This window comes from Oncorhynchus gorbuscha, unplaced genomic scaffold (assembly GCF_021184085.1).
Source record: "Oncorhynchus gorbuscha isolate QuinsamMale2020 ecotype Even-year unplaced genomic scaffold, OgorEven_v1.0 Un_scaffold_387, whole genome shotgun sequence".
In the NCBI taxonomy this organism is placed as follows: Eukaryota; Metazoa; Chordata; class Actinopteri; order Salmoniformes; family Salmonidae; genus Oncorhynchus; species Oncorhynchus gorbuscha.
In genome coordinates this window covers 630,977-652,284 of record NW_025745234.1, presented here as the reverse complement: position 1 = coordinate 652,284, position 21,308 = coordinate 630,977, and the positions used below count along the sequence as shown (strand labels likewise).

General features: G+C 50.8%; 1 protein-coding gene across 1 annotated transcript; it reads right to left on the bottom strand.

Moving 5' to 3' along the window:
• Positions 1–5,843: 5,843 nt before the first annotated feature.
• LOC124018056 (serine/arginine repetitive matrix protein 2-like) lies at positions 5,844–11,014 on the bottom strand. Its single transcript, XM_046333320.1, has 2 exons — positions 6,438–11,014; positions 5,844–6,315 (listed from the first exon to the last, which is right to left on the bottom strand). The coding sequence occupies exons 1-2, from the start codon at positions 10,804–10,806 to the stop codon at positions 6,308–6,310; spliced, it is 4,377 nt and encodes a 1,458-aa protein (XP_046189276.1). The 5' UTR covers positions 10,807–11,014; the 3' UTR covers positions 5,844–6,307.
• Positions 11,015–21,308: the final 10,294 nt, after the last annotated feature.

Here is a 21,308-nt window from a genome sequence, read left to right as displayed (position 1 = left end):
CTGTATCCCTCCAGGAAGTCCTATTGAGCTCTATATCCCTCTGTTAATGAGGTCTGTATCTCCCTCCAGGTAGTCCCATTGAGCTCTGTGTGTTCTGTGGGAGCGTTGCAGGTGTCACGGTGTGTGAGGGGGGGGACTGAACGGGGTGTGGTACAGTACTGAGATGGTCATTATCACTGACCGCAACACATTGGTCCATTTTTTGCCAGATCTTACATCTCAGCCAATCACATCGTATGAAATAGTTATCTGATGATCTACGCTGAACAAATGTAAACGCAACATGAAAGAATTTCAAAGATTGAGTTACGGTTCGTATCAGTCAATTTAAAAAACATATTCATTAGGTCAGTTATCTATGGATTTCAGATATGAATTCTTTGGTCACAGATACCTTAAGTAAGGTAGGGGCGTGGATCAGAACCAGTCAGTATCTGGTGTGGATCAGAACCAGTCAGTATCTGGTGTGGATCAGAACCAGTCAGTATCTGGCGTGGATCAGAACCAGTCAGTATCTGGTGTGGATCAGAACCAGTCAGTATCTGGTGTGGATCAGAACCAGTCAGTATCTGGTGTGGATCAGAACCAGTCAGTATCTGGTGTGGATCAGAAAACCAGTCAGTATCTGGTGTGGATCAGAAAACCAGTCAGTATCTGGTGTGGATCAGAAAACCAGTCAGTATCTGGTGTGGATCAGAAAACCAGTCAGTATCTGGTGTGGATCAGAAAACCAGTCAGTATCTGGTGTGGATCAGAACCAGTCAGTATCTGGTGTGGATCAGAACCAGTCAGTATCTGGTGTGGATCAGAACCAGTCAGTATCTGGTGTGGATCAGAACCAGTCAGTATCTGGTGTGGATCAGAAAACCAGTCAGTATCTGGTGTGGATCAGAAAACCAGTCAGTATCTGGCGTGGATCAGAAAACCAGTCAGTATCTGGCGTGGATCAGAAAACCAGTCAGTATCTGGTGTGGATCAGAAAACCAGTCAGTATCTGGTGTGGATCAGAAAACCAGTCAGTCATCAGAACCAGTCAGTATCTGGTGTGGATCAGAACCAGTCAGTATCTGGTGTGGATCAGAAAACCAGTCAGTATCTGGTGTGGATCAGAAAACCAGTCAGTATCTGGTGTGGATCAGAACACCAGTCAGTATCTGGTGTGGATCAGAAAATCAGTCAGTATCTGGTGTGGATCAGAAAACCAGTCAGTATCTGGTGTGGATCAGAAAACCAGTCAGTATCTGGTGTGGATCAGAAAACCAGTCAGTATCTGGTGTGGATCAGAAAACCAGTCAGTATCTGGCGTGGATCAGAAAACCAGTCAGTATCTGGCGTGGATCAGAAAACCAGTCAGTATCTGGCGTGGATCAGAAAACCAGTCAGTATCTGGCGTGGATCAGAAAACCAGTCAGTATCTGGCGTGGATCAGAAAACCAGTCAGTATCTGGCGTGGATCAGAACCAGTCAGTATCTGGTGTGGATCAGAACCAGTCAGTATCTGGTGTGGATCAGAACCAGTCAGTATCTGGTGTGGATCAGAAAACCAGTCAGTATCTGGTGTGGATCAGAAAACCAGTCAGTATCTGGTGTGGATCAGAAAACCAGTCCGTATCTGGTGTGTCCACCATTTGCCTCATGCAGCGAGACCCATGTCCTTCACAGAGTTGATCAGGCTGTTGATTGTGGCCTGTGGAATGTTGTCCCACTCCTCTCAATGGCTGTTGAAAGTGGCTGTATATTGGCAGGACCTGGAACACGCTGTCGTACACGTCGATCCAGAGCATCCCAAACATGCTCTATGGGTGACATGTTTGGTCAGTATGGAGGAACTGGAACACGTTGTCGTACACAACGATCCAGAGCATCCCAAGCATGCTCTATGGGTGACATGTTTGGTCAGTATGGAGGAACTGGAACACGTTGTCGTACACAACGATCCAGAGCATCCCAAGCATGCTCTATGGGTGACATGTTTGGTAAGTATGGAGGAACTGGAACACGTTGTCGTACACATCGATCCAGAGCATCCCAAACATGCTCTATGGGTGACATGTTTGGTAAGTATGGAGGAACTGGAACACATTGTCGTACACATCGATCCAGAGCATCCCAAACATGCTCTATGGGTGACATGTCTGGTGAGTATGGAGGAACTGGAACACGCTGTCGTACACATCGATCCAGAGCATCCCAAACATGCTCTATGGGTGACATGTCTGGTGAGTATGGAGGAACTGGAACACGCTGTCGTACACATCGATCCAGAGCATCCCAAACATGCTCTATGGGTGACATGTCTGGTCAGTATGGAGGAACTGGAACACGTTGTCGTACACATCGATCCAGAGCATCCCAAACATGCTCTATGGGTGACATGTCTGGTCAGTATGCAGACTGGAAGAACTGGGATGTTTTCAGCTTCCAAGAACTGTGTTCAGATCCAGTGACATGGGGCCATTATCATGCTGAAACATGAGGTGATGGAGGAGGATGAATGGCACCACAATGGGCCTCAGGATCTCATCATTCATTATCATGGTGAAACATGAGGTGATGGGGTTAATAACCTCTGGGGGGATCTCATCATGGGGGGTACAGGGTTAATAACCTCTGGGGGGTACAGGGTTAATAACCTGGGGGGGGGTAGTGGGGTGTACAGGGTTAATAACCTCTGGGGGTAGTGGGGTGTACAGGGTTAATAACCTCTGGGGGTGTACAGGGTTAATAACCTCTGGGGGGGTAGTGGGGTGTACAGGGTTAATAACCTCTGGGGGGTAGTGGGGTGTACAGGGTTAATAACCTCTGGGGGGTAGTGGGGTGTACAGGGTTAACCTCTGGGGGGGGGGGTAGTGGGGTGTACGGGGTTAATAACCTCTGGGGGGGGGTACAGGGTTAATAACCTCTGGGGGGTAGTGGGGTGTACAGGGTTAATAGCCTCTGGGGGTAGTGGGGTGTACAGGGTTAATAACCTCTGGGGGGTAGTGGGGTGTACAGGGTTAATAACCTCTGGGGGGTACAGGGTTAATAACCTCTGGGGGGGATACAGGGTTAATAACCTCTGGGGGTAGTGGGGTGTACAGGGTTAATAACCTCTGGGGGGTAGTGGGGTGTACAGGGTTAATAACCTCTGGGGGTAGTGGGGTGTACAGGGTTAATAACCTCTGGGGGGTAGTGGGGTGTACAGGGTTAACCTCTGGGGGGGTAGTGGGGTGTACGGGGTTAATAACCTCTGGGGGGGTACAGGGTTAATAACCTCTGGGGGGGTAGTGGGGTGTACAGGGTTAATAACCTCTGGGGGGGGGGGTAGTGGGGTGTACAGGGTTAATAACTTCTGGGGGGGGGGTACAGGGTTAATAACCTCTGGGGGGTACAGGGTTAATAACCTCTGGGGGGGGGTACAGGGTTAATAACCTCTGGGGGGTGTGTACAGGGTTAATAACCTCTGGGGGGGTGGTGTACAGGGTTAATAACCTCTGGGGGGGTGTACAGGGTTAATAACCTCTGGGGGGGTGGTGTACAGGGTTAATAACCTCTGGGGGGGTGTACAGGGTTAATAACCTCTGGGGGGTGTACAGGGTTAATAACCTCTGGGGGTGTACAGGGTTAATAACCTCTAGGGGGTGTACAGGGTTAATAACCTCTAGGGGGTGTACAGGGTTAATAACCTCTGGGGGGGTGTGTACAGGGTTAATAACCTCTGGGGGGTGGTGTACAGGGTTAATAACCTCTGGGGGGGGGTGGTGTACAGGGTTAATAATGGTCACACGACAGGCAGGTCTGATTTCATTCACATGTTTAATTCATTAATGCTCTGGGTGAAAACTAAGAAACCAAAGAACAGACAGAAAAGCCCAACAACAACAACAACAACAACATTGTTTAAAAGACAAAAGGCTTAAAGGCAGAGATCACATTAGCTTTAAAACGTCACACTAGAAGGTGGTTCCCGCAGTGGGCTTAAAGGCAACGTTCCCCGTTAGCAGAGATCACATTAGCTTTAAAACGTCACACTTAGAAGGTGGTTCCCGGATCCCGGTTCCCGGGCCGCAGTGAAAGACATCCTGCATCACGTCCTCTTCACCACGCAACGGCCCAGAGTCGGGTGCTTCGTCGGGGGGTACGGTGTCCTTCGAGATGAGCCCGTAGCTTCTGGACAGAGTCGATATGAAGTAAGTAGGGTTGAAGTCACAAATAGCACCTTGTTCTCTATGTAGTGCACTACTCTTGACCGGAGCGGCTCTGGTAGGGCACTCAATAGGGCAGGGGGGGTCAAACTGATTCCAAGCAGGGCCCTAGTGTCCGCTTGGTTTTCCCCTTTCAATTAAAGACCTAGACAACCAGGTGAGGGGGGAGTTCCTTACTAATTAGTGACCTTTTTAATTCAATTCAATCAGGAACGAAAACCCGCAGGCACTCGACCCCTCCAGTGGAATGAGTTTGACACTATGGGGGGGGTATGTTGTCATCGGGGCCGCGTCGGTCCAGCTCCAGTCTGCTGGTTGAGCCATTAGATCGTGAGGTATGTTGTTTTGGAGGGGGGGATCGTGGTATTGCTTCTTTAATGCAGCAGACACACATTCCAAAATGGCTGCCGTGGCATACTAAAAAAACCTAGTTCAGTTTTGCTGCCTACCACACTGAACTGTCCCTCCCTCATGGATCTAACGTGGACTAGTGTTAGTAATATGTTGAAAACTCTCTGCCAAGCTGATGGTGAAACTCCCTCCCAAGCTGAAGGTGAAACTCCCTCCCAAGCTGAAGGTGAAACTCCCTCCCAAGCTGAAGGTGAAACTCCCTCCCTCCCAAGCTGAAGGTGAAACTCCCTCCCTCCCAAGCTGAAGGTGAAACTCCCTCCCTCCCAAGCTGAAGGTGAAACTCCCTCCCTCCCAAGCTGAAGGTGAAACTCCCTCCCAAGCTGAAGGTGAAACTCCCTCCCTCCCAAGCTGAAGGTAAAACTCCCTCCCAAGCTGATGGTGAAACTCCCTCCCAAGCTGAAGGTGGAACTCCCTCCCTCCCAAGCTGATGGTGAAACTCCCTCCCTCCCAAGCTGAAGGTGAAACTCCCTCCCAAGCTGAAGGTGAAACTCCCTCCCTCCCAAGCTGATGGTGAAACTTCCTCCCAAGCTGAAGGTGAAACTCCCTCCCTCCCAAGCTGAAGGTGGAACTCCCTCCCTCCCAAGCTGAAGGTGAAACTCCCTCCCTCCCAAGGTGAAGGTGAGTCTCCCTCCCTCCCAAGCTGAAGGTGAAACTCCCTCCCTCCCAAGGTGAAGGTGAGTCTCCCTCCCTCCCTCCCAAGCTGATGGTGAAACTCCCTCCCTCCCAAGCTGAAGGTGAAACTCCCTCCCTCCCAAGCTGAAGGTGAAACTCCCTCCCTCCCAAGCTGAAGGTGAAACTCCCTCCCTCCCAAGCTGAAGGTGAAACTCCCTCCCTCCCAAGCTGAAGGTGAAACTCCCTCCCTCCCAAGCTGAAGGTGAAACTCCCTCCCAAGCTGAAGGTGAAACTCCCTCCCTCCCAAACTGATGTTTTACATCTATAATGTTTATAAATCCATGAGGGGAAGTGCACACATCATGGAGGAGAGAATCAGACCCAAAGGGAACCCTATTCCCTATATAGTGCACTACTTTATACCACAACCCTATGGCACCCTATTCCCTATATAGTGCACTACTTTATACCACAGCCCTATGGCACCCTATTCCATATATATAGTGCACTACTTTATACCACAACCCTATGGCACCCTATTCCATATATATAGTGCACTACTTTAGACCACAGCCCTATGGCACCCTATTCCCTATATAGTGCACTACTTTAGACCTGAACATTATATGGCTCTGGTCTAAAATAGTGCCCTATATATAGGGAATAGGGTGTCATAGGGCTGTGGTCTAAAGTAGTGCACTATATAGGGAATAGGGTGCCATTGTAGACGCAGTGTTTGAATGTGTACTCGCCCAAACAGGCCTCCAGGCTCATTACAACAGAACTTGATGGGTTGGTAGTTGTATCAGACAAGGCAGAAGAAAGGTGTGTCAAAGTTTTAAAAACATTCTGTACAAACATATACACAGTTTGGTTTTTTAAAAGCAGGCTGTGTGTGTGTGTGGGGGGGGGGCTGAATAGTTTAAAAAATAGTGCAATGGTAAGCTTCTTCTGGTTAAACTTTTCCTTCTGCTACATAATGCCAAGGGGCAGTCTGAAGGCACCGAGTTGTTTACACGCAGTCACCGTGGAGACGGAGGGAGGAGCGTCCCGCCAATACAGTTACAACACAGTCGCCGTGGAGACGGGACGGAGGACAGTCAGGTTCCTGCAGAGATGAGGGAGAGTAGAATGTGTTGTGATAAAACAATGATCTATAACTGTACAGCAATAAGGAGACTTCTATACTTGACTATCAGAATGTAAACTAAAACAACAGGAAGTCATTACCCAGTATAAAGTCACGCCACCGCGGCCCGGTCAGGCCCCTCCCACGCGATTTTCTCATGACTTTCGTTGGCGGCGGGGTCGGTGATTGGCTCGTGGCTTCCGCTGGCGGCGGGGTCGGTGATTGGCTCGTGGCTTCCGCTGGCGGCGGGGTCGGTGATTGGCTCGTGGCTTCCGCTGGCGGCGGGGTCGGTGATTGGCTCGTGGCTTCCGCTGGCGGCGGGGTCGGTGATTGGCTCGCGGCTTCCGCTGGCGGCGGGGTCGGTGATTGGCTCGCGGCTTTCGCTGGCGGCGGGGTCAGGGATTGGCTCGTGGCTTTCGCTGGCGTCTGAGTCGGGGATTGGCTCGTGGCTTTTGCTGGCGGCGTGGTCGGTGATTGGCTCGTGGCCTTCCCTGAATGTTTCTGTTTGCCTCTCCTGTTCCCGGCTCGGACCTGGTTGTGCTCCTGAACCATCACCTCCTGCGGCGAGCCACTAGACTCGTTCCAGGGAACTCTCCTCTTCCTTCTCTCCGTTTTCACAGCTTTGTCGTCCTCTCCGCTCCTCTCCTCCTGTCTGGTCTCGTCGGGGCAGTATGTGTCATCTAGATTGACGGTGCAGACATCCCACTCCTTCTCAACGGTGGACTCTGTGTCGGGGGAGTTGATCTTCTTGAGGAACACGCAACACTCCTTCAGTCTCTCTGGACTCCAGGCTTTAGAGCTGAGACGCTGCTGTTTGGTGAGGCCTGTCAGCCGGTTGGGGCTGCAGGGATGACTGGTCTCTGAGGAGGCAGGTAGACAGTGGTGATGTGGAGACCTGGTGAGCTCTTCCCTGGGCTGGGCAGAAGGCCAGACCTGGTGAGGTGAGTTGCCTTCCTCCACCAGGCTTCTCCTCCAGATCAGCCTGTTGGGCTGCTTGGCTCTGAGGGTCCAGGTGAGGAACTTTTCTCTTACTCTGAGCAGAGTGGTTCTGTATGTCCCGAGGGCCCTGACCTTCCTCCAAGGAGCTCTGAGACGCAGCCCGCCAGACGCCGGCCTGGTAGTGAACAGACGCCGCCTGGCATTCAGCTCTCTTCCACGTCGGAGCCGTTCCTGGGCCAGACGGAGCTGGGCGGGGCTCTTCGGCACAGCTTTGGCAAACTTCTTGATGTGTTTGCGTAGTCGCATGGTTTGTGGGCTGGGAAAGACGCTCTCCCTGCTGGTGTTCCGGGGGTAGTGCAGGAGCTCATAGGGGTTTCGGGAGCTGGTCTTCTTTACAATGCCCAGAGACTGAGTCTCAGTGGTCTGCATGAACCAGGAGGCCAGCCTCTCCACGCTGCAGCGCCGGTCAAACAGCAGCCGCACTGCCGACCCAACCTCTGGCTTCCAGGAGGACAAAGAGTCGTCGTCGAGTCTCTGCTTGGCGGACATGATCGTCCCCGTCCTGGTGGTGTGGGTGGTAGCGGCAGCGACCCAGCTTTGGGATATGAGGCGGATCCTGCGAGCCAGCTCTTGGTTCAGGCTGTCCTGGTCGGAGGAGATGGGCCACCACCTCAACGCCTCGCTGGAGCTGGCTGGGAAAATGGAGTCTACCGAAACCCCTGCTACCTGGCTCAGGTCCTCACACAACACCCCTCCTCTTCCCTCGCTCCTCCTCTCCTCCCTCCCGGAGAGCAGCTCCTCCTGCCCTGGGGTGTCCTCTCTTCCCTCCTCCTTCCTCTTGCGATGGCTGCCCTTGCTGCTGGCCCTGTTGATCAGTAGCTGTCTGGATCGGCGCAGCAGGGCGGTACTGTGGCTCAGGGACCTAGAGGTGGAGGTGGCTACAGAGTGAAGCAGGTACACTGAAGGCTTCCTCACCCTCACAGAGTGACGCACCGCCAACACAGGAGGAGTCTGGGTCTGTCGCTCCCTCGCTCCATCCTTGGACTCTGTCGTTCTCTCTATCTGCATCAGAGTGGCGTCCTCGCTAGTTGGCGTGCTGCTGATTTTCCTGGGCTCTTTGGAAGGCTGGGGTTCAGGAAGGAGGGCTTTCCGCTGACAGAGCTTCTCCGGAGATTTCCTGGCTGTGTCCCGGTTCATGTGGATCTTGCGTTTCCCCGGCGACGTGGTGGTGACGGTAACGGAGATTCCGGAGATCTTGACCTTGGCGGGTCTCCCTGGACGACGCATGGCCGCGGTACACTGCAGCTTCTGGCACTTGATAATGTTGCTGCTGGCGTGGGGAGCGAACCTCTTCTCCTTCACCGGTCTGACGAAGTTCAGATCCATCAGCTGCTCTGTAGCCTGGAGACAAGCAGCCTCCTCCGACACTGTCCTCTTGGTCCTGTGGGAGCGTCCGTACACCACGGTGATCTTCAGGTTCCTGTTGGCTGGGTCTCTCTCCTCGTTGCCCTCCTCCCCGGTGCTGCAGCCTAAGGGAACTCCACTGGACCGGTCCTGACCACCCTGCCTGGAGCCACAGCTCGGCTCTACACCCCTTTGCTTGGGCGGGCGGCCAATCGGCCTCTTGGCCCTCTTCTCCAGCTGGGGGCCCAGTTTCTTGGGACGTCCCGGACGTCTCTTTGTGGGGGTGGTTTCACGAAAAGGAGGCGAGCCGTCTCCGTTCTGGAACCCAGGAGACCGTTTTGGCGGGCTACCCCCCTCTCCTCCTCTCGTCGTTCCACACAGCTTTGGTGATGACGATATGGTGTTCTTGGGTGGACTCCTGGTCTGGGGTGGACTCCTGGTCTGGAGGGGAATCCTGGTCTTCGGTGGACTCCTGGTCTGGGGTGGACTCCTGGTCTGGAGGGGACTCCTGGTCTTCGGTGGACTCCTGGTCTGGAGGGGACTCCTGGTCTGGAGGGGACTCCTGGTCTGGAGGGGACTCCTGGTCTTCGGTGGACTCCTGGTCTGGAGGGGACTCCTGGTCTTCGGTGGACTCCTGGTCTGGAGGGTACTCCTGGTCTTCTCTGGGGACTTCTCTGGACTTCCAGCCCACGATGACTCCTCACAGGGGTCAAAGGTCTCCTGTCCATGCCAGCTGGATCCTGGTGCAGCCGCCTTCAGGGTGTACCTCACCCCCTCCTCACCCACTACTGCAGACACAAACATCAGCTTGATGGGGCTGATGTACTGAGGCTGCCCTGTGGGGACCTCTGGCCTGGAGGCTGTCTGAGGGCTCGCTGGTTGGGACTGTTGGGCAGAGTGGGAGGAGCGTAAGCGCCCAAAAGGTTTGGCTGCTCTGAGCCTCACGTCTGCCCTGTTCTGGGAGCGCTGTTTAAGGGGACTCTGCTGCTCAGAGGAAGCTGCAGTGACGGGAATCACCTGACCTCGTCTCTGTGACTCACGGTCTGAACTCTGACCTCTTGCTGTTGATCTACAGCCTCTGCCTCCCATCCTCTCCTGACTGACATCCTCAGGACTGGATGCTAGCGGTAATTCCTCTTCTCTTGCTTCGCCCAACCCCTCAGCCGTGTCTGTGGCCGAGGACGGGGAGTCTGTGCGATTGGTGTTGGGGGCATTGAGTGGTTGCCGATCCTTTGGCGTCCTCTGGGCGGAGATGATCCTCTCTGAGAAACAGGCAGCAGAATACATCATCCTGGGCTCTGTGACGTAGGAGGAGAACCGCTGGGGAGGGACGATGCTCCTCCTGGACCTCCCAGCCTCGCTGCTCCTCCCCACCACCACCTGGCTGCTGCAGCCTGGCTGGGACTTGCTGCCTCTCCTGGTTCTGCAGGGGTGGGAAGGGCTATTCCTGGCTGACACTCTGCTACTGTCCTTGCTGCTGCCTGCTGTCTCCTCCTCTTCCTCTCTACTCCTCTCAGGAAGACCACTGCTGGTACTACCTGGTGACTCCTCCTCTTCCTCTCTACTCCTCTCAGGAAGACCACTGCTGGTACTACCTGGTGACTCCTCCTCTTCCTCTCTACTCCTCTCAGGAAGACCACTGCCATGGTCACTGGCGCTGCTGGTACTACCTGGTGACTCCTCCTCTTCCTCTCTACTCCTCTCAGGAAGACCACTGCTGGTACTACCTGGTGACTCCTCCTCTTCCTCTCTACTCCTCTCAGGAAGACCACTGCTGGTACTACCTGGTGACTCCTCCTCTTCCTCTCTACTCCTCTCAGGAAGACCACTGCTGGTACTACCCGGTGACTCCTCCTCTTCCTCTCTACTCCTCTCAGGAAGACCACTGCTGGTACTACCTGGTGACTCCTCCTCTTCCTCTCTACTCCTCTCAGGAAGACCACTGCCATGGTCACAGGCGCTGGTGGTACTACCCGGTGACTTCTCCTCTCTCCTCTTCTCAGGGAGGTCACTCCTACTGCTGTCCTGACAGGTGATGTTCCAGCTCTCTGGTTTGTGTTGGTCCTCCTGCGGGGGACTCTGTTGTGTAGAGGAGAGGACTGGGGGATTCTCCATCTCCTCCTTCATGCCGACTCTATCCTTCGTGACTCTAACTGGACCTGCCTCCTCTGCTGTCACCTTCTCCGTCGCACCCTCCTTCACTCTACCGGTCTCTCCCTCCTTCACTCTACCGCTCTCTCCCTCGTTCACTCTACCGGTCTCTCCCTCCTTCACTCTACCGGTCTCTCCCTCCTTCACTCTACCGGTCTCTCCCTCCTTCACTCTACCGGTCTCTCCCTCCTTCACTCTACCGGTCTCTCCCTCCTTCACTCTACCGGTCTCTCCCTCCTTCACTCTACCGGTCTCTCCCTCCTTCACTCTACCGGTCTCTTCCTCCTTCACTCTACCGGTCTCTCCCTCCTTCACTCTACCGGTCTCTCCCTCCTTCACTCTACCGGTCTCTCCCTCCTTCACTCTACCGGTCTCTCCCTCCTTCACTCTACCGGTCTCTTCCTCCTTCACTCCTTCCTTCACTCTACCGGTCTCGCCCTCCTCCTCTGTGATTCTGTCTATCTCTGCTTTAACAGGGGTTGGTTCAGGTGAGGAGCAGGTAGAAAAGGGCGTGGCACTGCGGCTCTTGTTCTTCCCTAGCGATAGCCTCCTGCCCAGCGATTGGTTCAGCCTGGCCAGCTCCCGTTTGATTAGCACGGTCTGGCGCCGGGTGGACGACTGGTCGGGCAAAGTCGCCATGGCAGCCAGGGCCTCCTGTCGCCGCCGGGAACGCGTCCGAGGTGGATGGCTCTCGTTGTTGTCATGGTGATGCAACATGTCGTTTAGGCTGTAGTCGCTGCCGCCACCCGTGTTCAGAACGGTGGTGATGATCTCACTCAGGTGGGCGTCGGCCTGGGACTCTGCAACGTGCTGATTGGCCGAGGTCGTCAGGTGGGGATCCTTCTCTAGGTTGTGATTGGCTAAGGCAGAGCTGAGTGGAGGATCCTTCTCCTGGGGTCTGATTGCCTTTAGTTTGTCACTGAAACGCTCCACCAGGTCCTGCTGCTCCCTGTCCTCACCCACCTCCCCACCACACCCAGCCTCCTCCTCTTTTTCCCCCTCCTGCTGCAGAAGAGAGGGTGGCTTGTCTTCCTCCTTACCGTCCATGTCTGAGGGTATGGGGGAGAGAGGGGGTGGAGAGGGGGATCGCTCTCTCTTGAGGACAGGGCACTCGCTTCCTCCTCCACCTCCCGCGTCTGTGTGTCTGACCGGGGCCAGGTAGGTGTGTTCTGAGCAGCAGGAGGCGCAGGGCTGGGGGTTGGAGCAACAGACCGAGACCACGGGACACACTGAGGGATTAGGGCACAGAGCGGAGGATGAACGAGAAGAGGAGGACGTGAAAGAGCACAGAGAAGAGGAGGAGCGAACCCCAGTGGTGATGTGTCCCAGGGACAGGCTCTGACAGGACAGGCAGCGGAGGCTCTGGAGGCAGAAACAGACAGGAGGCCGCCAGCAGCAACAGCCTGGACCACCTGGTGTCTTCCAGTCACTCGGACCACTACGGCTCCAACAGCCAGTGAAGGAAGGAGGAGAGGAAGTGTCGTCCTGTTGTTTGGCCACCAGGTGGCCGCAGAGAGGGTCTGGGGGCGGGACGAGGCGGCGATGGGCGTCCCTGTAGGCCAATGATAGACGGTGCTGCTGGTGGGCGAGCCTCAGGATTCGCTGGAGCAGAGAGCGATGGGCGGGGCATAACGTGGAGCGTACCGCTTCCAGAGCAGAGCTCCTCCCACTTGGGGCATCGGGCATCCCAGCATCCTCTGCTTCCCTCTGGGGTTCATCCGTAACCGGGGGCAACGGGGAGCTAGAGATAGACAGGGGATAGGAAAAATCTTTTTAATTTAATTTAAAAGGAGCCGCTTCGTTAGATTCACCAACTAAACCGTAGGACTCATTTCTTATGGAGATTCAGTACCACCACAGAAACAATGACCACACAACAGAAGCCAGTTTATTCATGAAGGCAGAGAGGCTTTATACCAACGCAGAACAGACGGTCAACAACTCGAACCCACCAGTCAACACAAAACACTGTTGGTCTCATACGGAAAAAATCTACTTAAATTTAGCAATATTTTATATTTGAGATTCTTCAAAGTAGCTACCCTTTGCCTTGACAGCTTTGCACATTCTTGGCATTCTCTCAACCAGCTTCATGAGTTAGTCACCTGGAATGCATTTCAATTAACCTTGTTACTCCTACCCCCTACTTCTTCGAACATTCTGTTAAAAATCGCGCAACATTTCAGCGCCCTGCTGCTCATGCCAGGAATATAGTATATGCATATGATTAGTATGTGTGGATAGAAAACACTCGGACGTTTATAAAACTGGTTAAATCACGGCTGTGACTATACCAGAGCGTGAGTTTCATCGAATAGCGCAGGAAAACCTGATCACTGAAAATGGAAATAAATATCCTTGCGCTTACTTCCAGGAATTGTTCAAAGTGAACCGAATTACATGAGACCGAGGTTTCAGCGCCTACAGCTACCACACGTTGTCTAGAGTCTTGTCATTTGATTCAGCTTTGATTCTTGGTCTAACCGGTTCAAGGGAACTCCTTCCCTCCGTTCTCCGACCGGATGTTTTGGTCGAGCTCTCTCGGCCATGTTTTTTTTCCAGACGACACCTATAGAAGCTGCTTCCTGATGAATTTTATCGCTTATTAACGTGTACTAATACCTAAAGTTGCATTACAAAAGTATTTCGAAGTGTTTTGTGAAAGTTTATCGTCGACTTTTTGAATTTTAAAAAATGACGTTACGTTATGAAACGCAATTTTTTTTGTTTATCACACAGTCTTCATAGATCGATATCTAGGCTATATATGGACCGATTTAATCGAAAAAAGACCCAATAGTGATTATGGGACATCTAGGAGTGCCAACAAAGAAGATGGTCAAAGGTAATGAATGTTTTATATTTTATTGTGCGGTTTGTGTAGCGCCGACTATGCTAATTATTTTGTTTACGTCCCCTGCGGGTCTTTTGGGGTGTTACATGCTATCAGATAATAGCTTCTCATGCTTTCGCCGAAAAGCATTTTAAAAATCTGACTTGTTGCCTAGATTCACAACGAGTGTAGCTTTAATTCACTACCCTGCATGTGTATTTTAATGAACGTTTGAGTTTTAACTAATACTATTAGCATTTAGCGTAGCGCATTTGCATTTCCAGAGCTCTAGATGGGACGCCTGCGTGCCAGGTAGGAGCAAGTGGTTTTAACAGGTGTGCCTTAAGTTAATTTGTGGAATTTCTTTCCTTCTTAATGCTTTTGAGCCAATCAGTTGTGTTGTGACAAGGTAGGGGTGGTATACAGAAGATGGCCCTATTTGGTAAAAGACCAAGTCCATATTATGGCAAGAACAGCTCAAATAAGCAAAGAGAAATGACAGTCCATCATTACTTTAAGACATGAAGGTCAGTCAAACATGAAGTTCAGTCGCAACAACCATCAAGCACTGTGGTGAAACTGGCTCTCATGAGGACCGCCACAGGAAAGGAAGACCCAGAGTTACCTCTGCTGCAGAGGATGAGTTCATTAGTTACCAGCCTCAGATTGGAAAGGAAGACCCAGAGTTACCAGAGGATAAGTTCAATAGAGTTACCAGCCTCAGATTGGAAAGGAAGACCCAGAGTTACCTCTGCTGCAGAGGATAAGTTCATTAGTTACCAGCCTCAGATTGGAAAGGAAGACCCAGAGTTACCTCTGCTGCAGAGGATAAGTTCATTAGTTACCAGCCTCAGATTGCAGCCCAAATAAATGCTTCAGAGTTCAAGTAACAGACACATCTCAACATCAACTGTTCAGAGGAGACTGTGTGAATCAGGCCTTCATGGTCGAATTTCTGTAAAGAAACCACTACTAAAGGACATCAATAATAAGAAGAGACTTGTTTGGGCCAAGAAACACAAGCAATGGACATTAGACCGGTGGAAAGAATTTTGGTTCCAACGCCATTTCTTGGTGAGGACACACCAGGGGACACACCCCCAACACTGACATCATTTACAGATGTCCAGAGGACACACCCCCAACACTCTGACATCATTTACACTCTGACATCATTTACACACCCCCAACACTCTGACATCATTTACAGATGTCCAGAGGACACACCCCCAACACTCTGACATCATTTACAGATGTCCAGAGGACACACCCCCAACACTCTGACATCATTTACAGATGTCCAGAGGACACACCCCCAACACTCTGACATCATTTACAGATGTCCAGAGGACACACCCCCAACACTCTGACATCATTTAGGGGACACACCCCCAACACTCTGACATCATTTAGGGGACACACCCCCAACACTCTGACATCATTTAGGGGACACACCCCCAACACTCTGACATCATTTAGGGGACACACCCCCAACACTCTGACATCATTTAGGGGACACACCCCCAACACTCTGACATCATTTAGGGGACACACCCCCAACACTCTGACATCATTTAGGGGACACACCCCCAACACTCTGACATCTAAGCATTCAAAATGGAACGAGTACTTTTTGGGCGTCAGAGAAAATGTACGGAGTTAAAAATGACGTTATTTTCTTTAGGAATGTAGAGAAGTAAAAGTTGTCCAAAATGTAAAACAGTAAAGTACACATACCCCCCCCACAAAAACCACAAGTAAAAATACTTTAAAATACTACTTAAGTACTGCTAGAGTACCAGCTTCTGCCCCGATTCAGTCAGCCTCACCTCCTAGTGGTCTAAATGGGGCAAGTACTGGAGACAATAAGTACAATTATTAATATAACATTTAAAATACTACTTAAGTACTGCTAGAGTACCAGCTTCTAACCCTGATTCAGTCAGCCTCACCTCCTAGTGGTCTAAATGGGGCAAGTACTGGAGACAATAAGTACAATTATTAATATAACATTTAAAATACTACTTAAGTACTGCTAGAGTACCAGCTTCTAACCCTGATTCAGTCAGCCTCACCTCCTAGTGGTCTAAATGGGGCAAGTACTGGAGACAATAAATACAATTATTAAGATAACATTTAAAACTCATTTAGAACAGAGCAACACGACGTCAAAGGGCCCTTTAAAGATTCAGTCAGCCTCACCTCCTAGTGGTCTAAATGGGGCAAGTACTGGAGACAATAAGTACAATTGTTAATATAACATTTAAAACTCATTTAGAACAGAGCAACACGACATCAAAGGGCCTCTTTAAAGATTTTTTTTACTGTATTTTTTTTAGACACAAATCAATCAAAATAACATTTAAAAAAAATCACAGACCTGAAGCAAAATGTAGAAAGAAAAAGATTTCAGCAAAACTAAACGCTTCACTACAACAATTAAACATTTATCATTTAGAGTCCAAATCGATGCATAAAATAACTGATTTCTGTTCAAGTATTAAAAAATATATGTAGACAGTTGAAAACAACAAAGAAATCACCTGAAGATGTACACAAGCAAGGCTGTTACCGGTATTGAGGAGTGTAACCATGGTAATACTGCAGTAGAACCTCGTCTGAGTTTGGGTTGGTCAGTGTAACCATGGTGATACCGCAGTAGAACCTAGTCTGAGTTTGGGTCGGTCAGTGTAACCATGGTAATAGAACCTAGTCTGAGTTTGTGTCGGTCAGTGTAACCATGGTAATACTGCAGTAGAACCTCGTCTGAGTTTGGGTCGGTCAGTGTAACCATGGTAATAGAACCTAGTCTGAGTTTGTGTCGGTCAGTGTAACCATGGTAATACTGCAGTAGAACCTAGTCTGAGTTTGGGGTCGGTCAGTGTAACCATGGTAATACCGCAGTAGAACCTAGTCTGAGTTTGGGGTCGGTCAGTGTAACCATGGTAATACCCCAGTAGACCCTAGTCTGAGTTTGGGGTCGGTCAGTGTAACCATGGTAATACCGCAGTAGAACCTAGTCTGAGTTTGGGGTCGGTCAGTGTAACCATGGTAATACCCCAGTAGACCCTAGTCTGAGTTTGGGGTCGGTCAGTGTAACCATGGTAATACCGCAGTAGAACCTAGTCTGAGTTTGGGGTCGGTCAGTGTAACCATGGTAATACCGCAGTAGAACCTAGTCTGAGTTTGGGTCGGTCAGTGTAACCATGGTGATACTGCAGTAGAACCTCGTCTGAGTTTGGGGTCGGTCAGTGTAACCATGGTAATACCGCAGTAGAACCTAGTCTGAGTTTGGGGTCGGTCAGTGTAACCATGGTGATACCGCAGTAGAACCTAGTCTGAGTTTGTGGTCGGTCAGTGTAACCATGGTAATACCGCAGTAGAACCTAGTCTGAGTTTGGGGTCGGTCAGTGTAACCATGGTGATACCGCAGTAGGGGTCGGTCAGTTTATTCAGAGCTTGAACATATCCTGAGTTAGTAAAGAAATACGAAATGTAATAGATTGGATTCATCAGGAGGGGAGGGGAGTGTCCCCAGAGAGGTGAGACTACACCATCTAGACTAGTGTCAGTCATCAGGAGGGGAGTGTCCCCAGAGAGGTGAGACTACACCATCTAGACTAGTGTCAGTCATCAGGAGGGGAGTGTCCCCAGAGAGGTGAGACTACACCATCTAGACTAGTGTCAGTCATCAGGAGGGGAGTGTCCCCAGAGAGGTGAGACTACACCATCTAGACTAGTGTCAGTCATCAGGAGGGGAGGGGAGTGTCCCCAGAGAGGTGAGACTACACCATCTAGACTAGTGTCAGTCATCAGGAGGGGAGTGTCCCCAGAGAGGTGAGACTACACCATCTAGACTAGTGTCAGTCATCAGGAGGGGAGGGGAGTGTCCCCAGAGAGGTGAGACTACACCATCTAGACTAGTGTCAGTCATCAGGAGGGGAGGGGAGTGTCCCCAGAGAGGTGAGACTACACCATCTAGACTAGTGTCAGTCATCAGGAGGGGAGGGGAGTGTCCCCAGAGAGGTGAGACTACACCATCTAGACTAGTGTCAGTCATCAGGAGGGGAGTGTCCCCAGAGAGGTGAGACTACACCATCTAGACTAGTGTCAGTCATCAGGAGGGGGGGAGTGTCCCCAGAGAGGTGAGACTACACCATCTAGACTAGTGTCAGTCATCAGGAGGGGAGTGTCCCCAGAGAGGTGAGACTACACCATCTAGACTAGTGTCAGTCATCAGGAGGGGAGTGTCCCCAGAGAGGTGAGACTACACCATCTAGACTAGTGTCAGTCATCAGGAGGGGAGTGTCCCCAGAGAGGTGAGACTACACCATCTAGACTAGTGTCAGTCATCAGGAGGGGAGTGTCCCCAGAGAGGTGAGACTACACCATCTAGACTAGTGTCAGTCATCAGGAGGGAGGGAGTGTCCCCAGAGAGGTGAGACTACACCATCTAGACTAGTGTCAGTCATCAGGAGGGGAGTGTCCCCAGAGAGGTGAGACTACACCATCTAGACTAGTGTCAGTCATCAGGAGGGGAGTGTCCCCAGAGAGGTGAGACTACACCATCTAGACTAGTGTCAGTCATCAGGAGGGGAGTGTCCCCAGAGAGGTGAGACTACACCATCTAGACTAGTGTCAGTCATCAGGAGGGGAGTGTCCCCAGAGAGGTGAGACTACACCATCTAGACTAGTGTCAGTCATCAGGAGGGGAGTGTCCCCAGAGAGGTGAGACTACACCATCTAGACTAGTGTCAGTCATCAGGAGGGGAGGGGAGTGTCCCCAGAGAGGTGAGACTACACCATCTAGACTAGTGTCAGTCATCAGGAGGGGAGTGTCCCCAGAGAGGTGAGACTACACCATCTAGACTAGTGTCAGTCATCAGGAGGGGAGGGGAGTGTCCCCAGAGAGGTGAGACTACACCATCTAGACTAGTGTCAGTCATCAGGAGGGGAGTGTCCCCAGAGAGGTGAGACTACACCATCTAGACTAGTGTCAGTCATCAGGAGGGGAGTGTCCCCAGAGAGGTGAGACTACACCATCTAGACTAGTGTCAGTCATCAGGAGGGGAGGGGAGTGTCCCCAGAGAGGTGAGACTACACCATCTAGACTAGTGTCAGTCATCAGGAGGGGAGTGTCCCCAGAGAGGTGAGACTACACCATCTAGACTAGTGTCAGTCATCAGGAGGGGAGTGTCCCCAGAGAGGTGAGACTACACCATCTAGACTAGTGTCAGTCATCAGGAGGGGAGGGGAGTGTCCCCAGAGAGGTGAGACTACACCATCTAGACCAGTGTCAGTCATCAGGAGGGGAGTGTCCCCAGAGAGGAGAGACTACACCATCTAGACCAGTGTCAGTCATCAGGAGGGGAGGGAGTGTCCCCAGAGAGGTGAGACTACACCATCTAGACTAGTGTCAGTCATCAGGAGGGGAGTGTCCCCAGAGAGGTGAGACTACACCATCTAGACTAGTGTCAGTCATCAGGAGGGGAGTGTCCCCAGAGAGGTGAGACTACACCATCTAGACTAGTGTCAGTCATCAGGAGGGGAGTGTCCCCAGAGAGGTGAGACTACACCATCTAGACTAGTGTCAGTCATCAGGAGGGGAGTGTCCCCAGAGAGGTGAGACTACACCATCTAGACTAGTGTCAGTCATCAGGAGGGGAGGGGAGTGTCCCCAGAGAGGTGAGACTACACCATCTAGACTAGTGTCAGTCATCAGGAGGGGAGGGGAGTGTCCCCAGAGAGGTGAGACTACACCATCTAGACTAGTGTCAGTCATCAGGAGGGGAGGGGAGTGTTCCCAGAGAGGTGAGACTACACCATCTAGACTAGTGTCAGTCATCAGGAGGGGAGGGGAGACTACACCATCTAGAGTGTTCCCCAGAGAGGTGAGACTACACCATCTAGACTAGTGTCAGTCATCAGGAGGGGAGTGTCCCCAGAGAGGTGAGACTACACCATCTAGACTAGTGTCAGTCATCAGGAGGGGAGTGTCCCCAGAGAGGTGAGACTACTATAGACCAGAACCCTATTCCCTATATAGTACACTATTACAGACCAGAACCCTATTCCCTATATAGTGGCACTACTATAGAATAGAACCCTATTCCCTATATAGTGGTACTACTATAGACCCTATTCCCTATATAGTGGTACTACTATAGACCAGAACCCTATTCCCTATATAGTGGTACTACTATAGACCAGAGCCCTATTCCCTATATAGTGGTACTACTATAGACCAGAACCCTATTCCCTATATAGTACACTACTACAGACCAGAACCCTATTCCCTATATAGTGGTACTACTATAGACCAGAACCCTATTCCCTATATAGTGGTACTACTATAGACCAGAACCCTATTCCCTATATAGTACACTACTACAGACCAGAGCCCTATTCCCTATATAGTGGTACTACTATAGACCAGAGCCCTATTCCCTATATAGTGGTACTACTATAGACCAGAACCCTATTCCCTATATAGTGGTACTACTATAGACCAGAACCCTATTCCCTATATAGTACACTACTACAGACCAGAACCCTATTCCCTATATAGTGGCACTACTATAGACCAGAACCCTATTCCCTATATAGTGGTACTACTATAGACCCTATTCCCTATATAGTGGTACTACTATAGACCCTATTCCCTACATAGTGGTACTACTATAGACCCTATTCCCTATATAGTGGTACTACTATAGACCCTATTCCCTATATAGTGGTACTACTATAGACCAGAGCCCTATTCCCTATATAGTGGTACTACTATAGACCCTATTCCCTATATAGTGGTACTACTATAGACCAGAGCCCTATTCCCTATATAGTGGTACTACTATAGACCCTATTCCCTATATAGTGGTACTACTATAGACCAGAGCCCTATTCCCTATATAGTGGTACTACTATAGACCAGAACCCTATTCCCTATATAGTGGTACTACTATAGACCAGAACCCTATTCCCTATATAGTGGTACTACTACAGACCAGAACCCTACTCCCTATATAGTGGTACTACTATAGACCAGAACCCTATTCCCTATATAGTGGTACTACTATAGACCAGAGCCCTATTCCCTATATAGTGGTACTACTATAGACCAGAACCCTATTCCCTATATAGTACACTACTACAGACCAGAACCCTATTCCCTATATAGTGGCACTACTATAGACCAGAACCCTATTCCCTATATAGTGGTACTACTATAGACCAGAACCCTATTCCCTATATAGTACACCAGAGCCCTACTACAGACCAGAACCCTATTCCCTATATAGTGGCACTACTATAGACCAGAACCCTATTCCCTATATAGTGGTACTACTATAGACCAGAACCCTATTCCCTATATAGTACACTACTACAGACCAGAACCCTATTCCCTATATAGTGGCACTACTATAGACCAGAACCCTATTCCCTATATAGTGGTACTACTATAGACCAGAACCCTATTCCCTATATAGTACACTACTACAGACCAGAACCCTATTCCCTATATAGTGGCACTACTATAGACCAGAACCCTATTCCCTATATAGTGGTACTACTATAGACCAGAACCCTATTCCCTATATAGTGGTACTACTATAGACCAGAACCCTATTCCCTATATAGTACACTA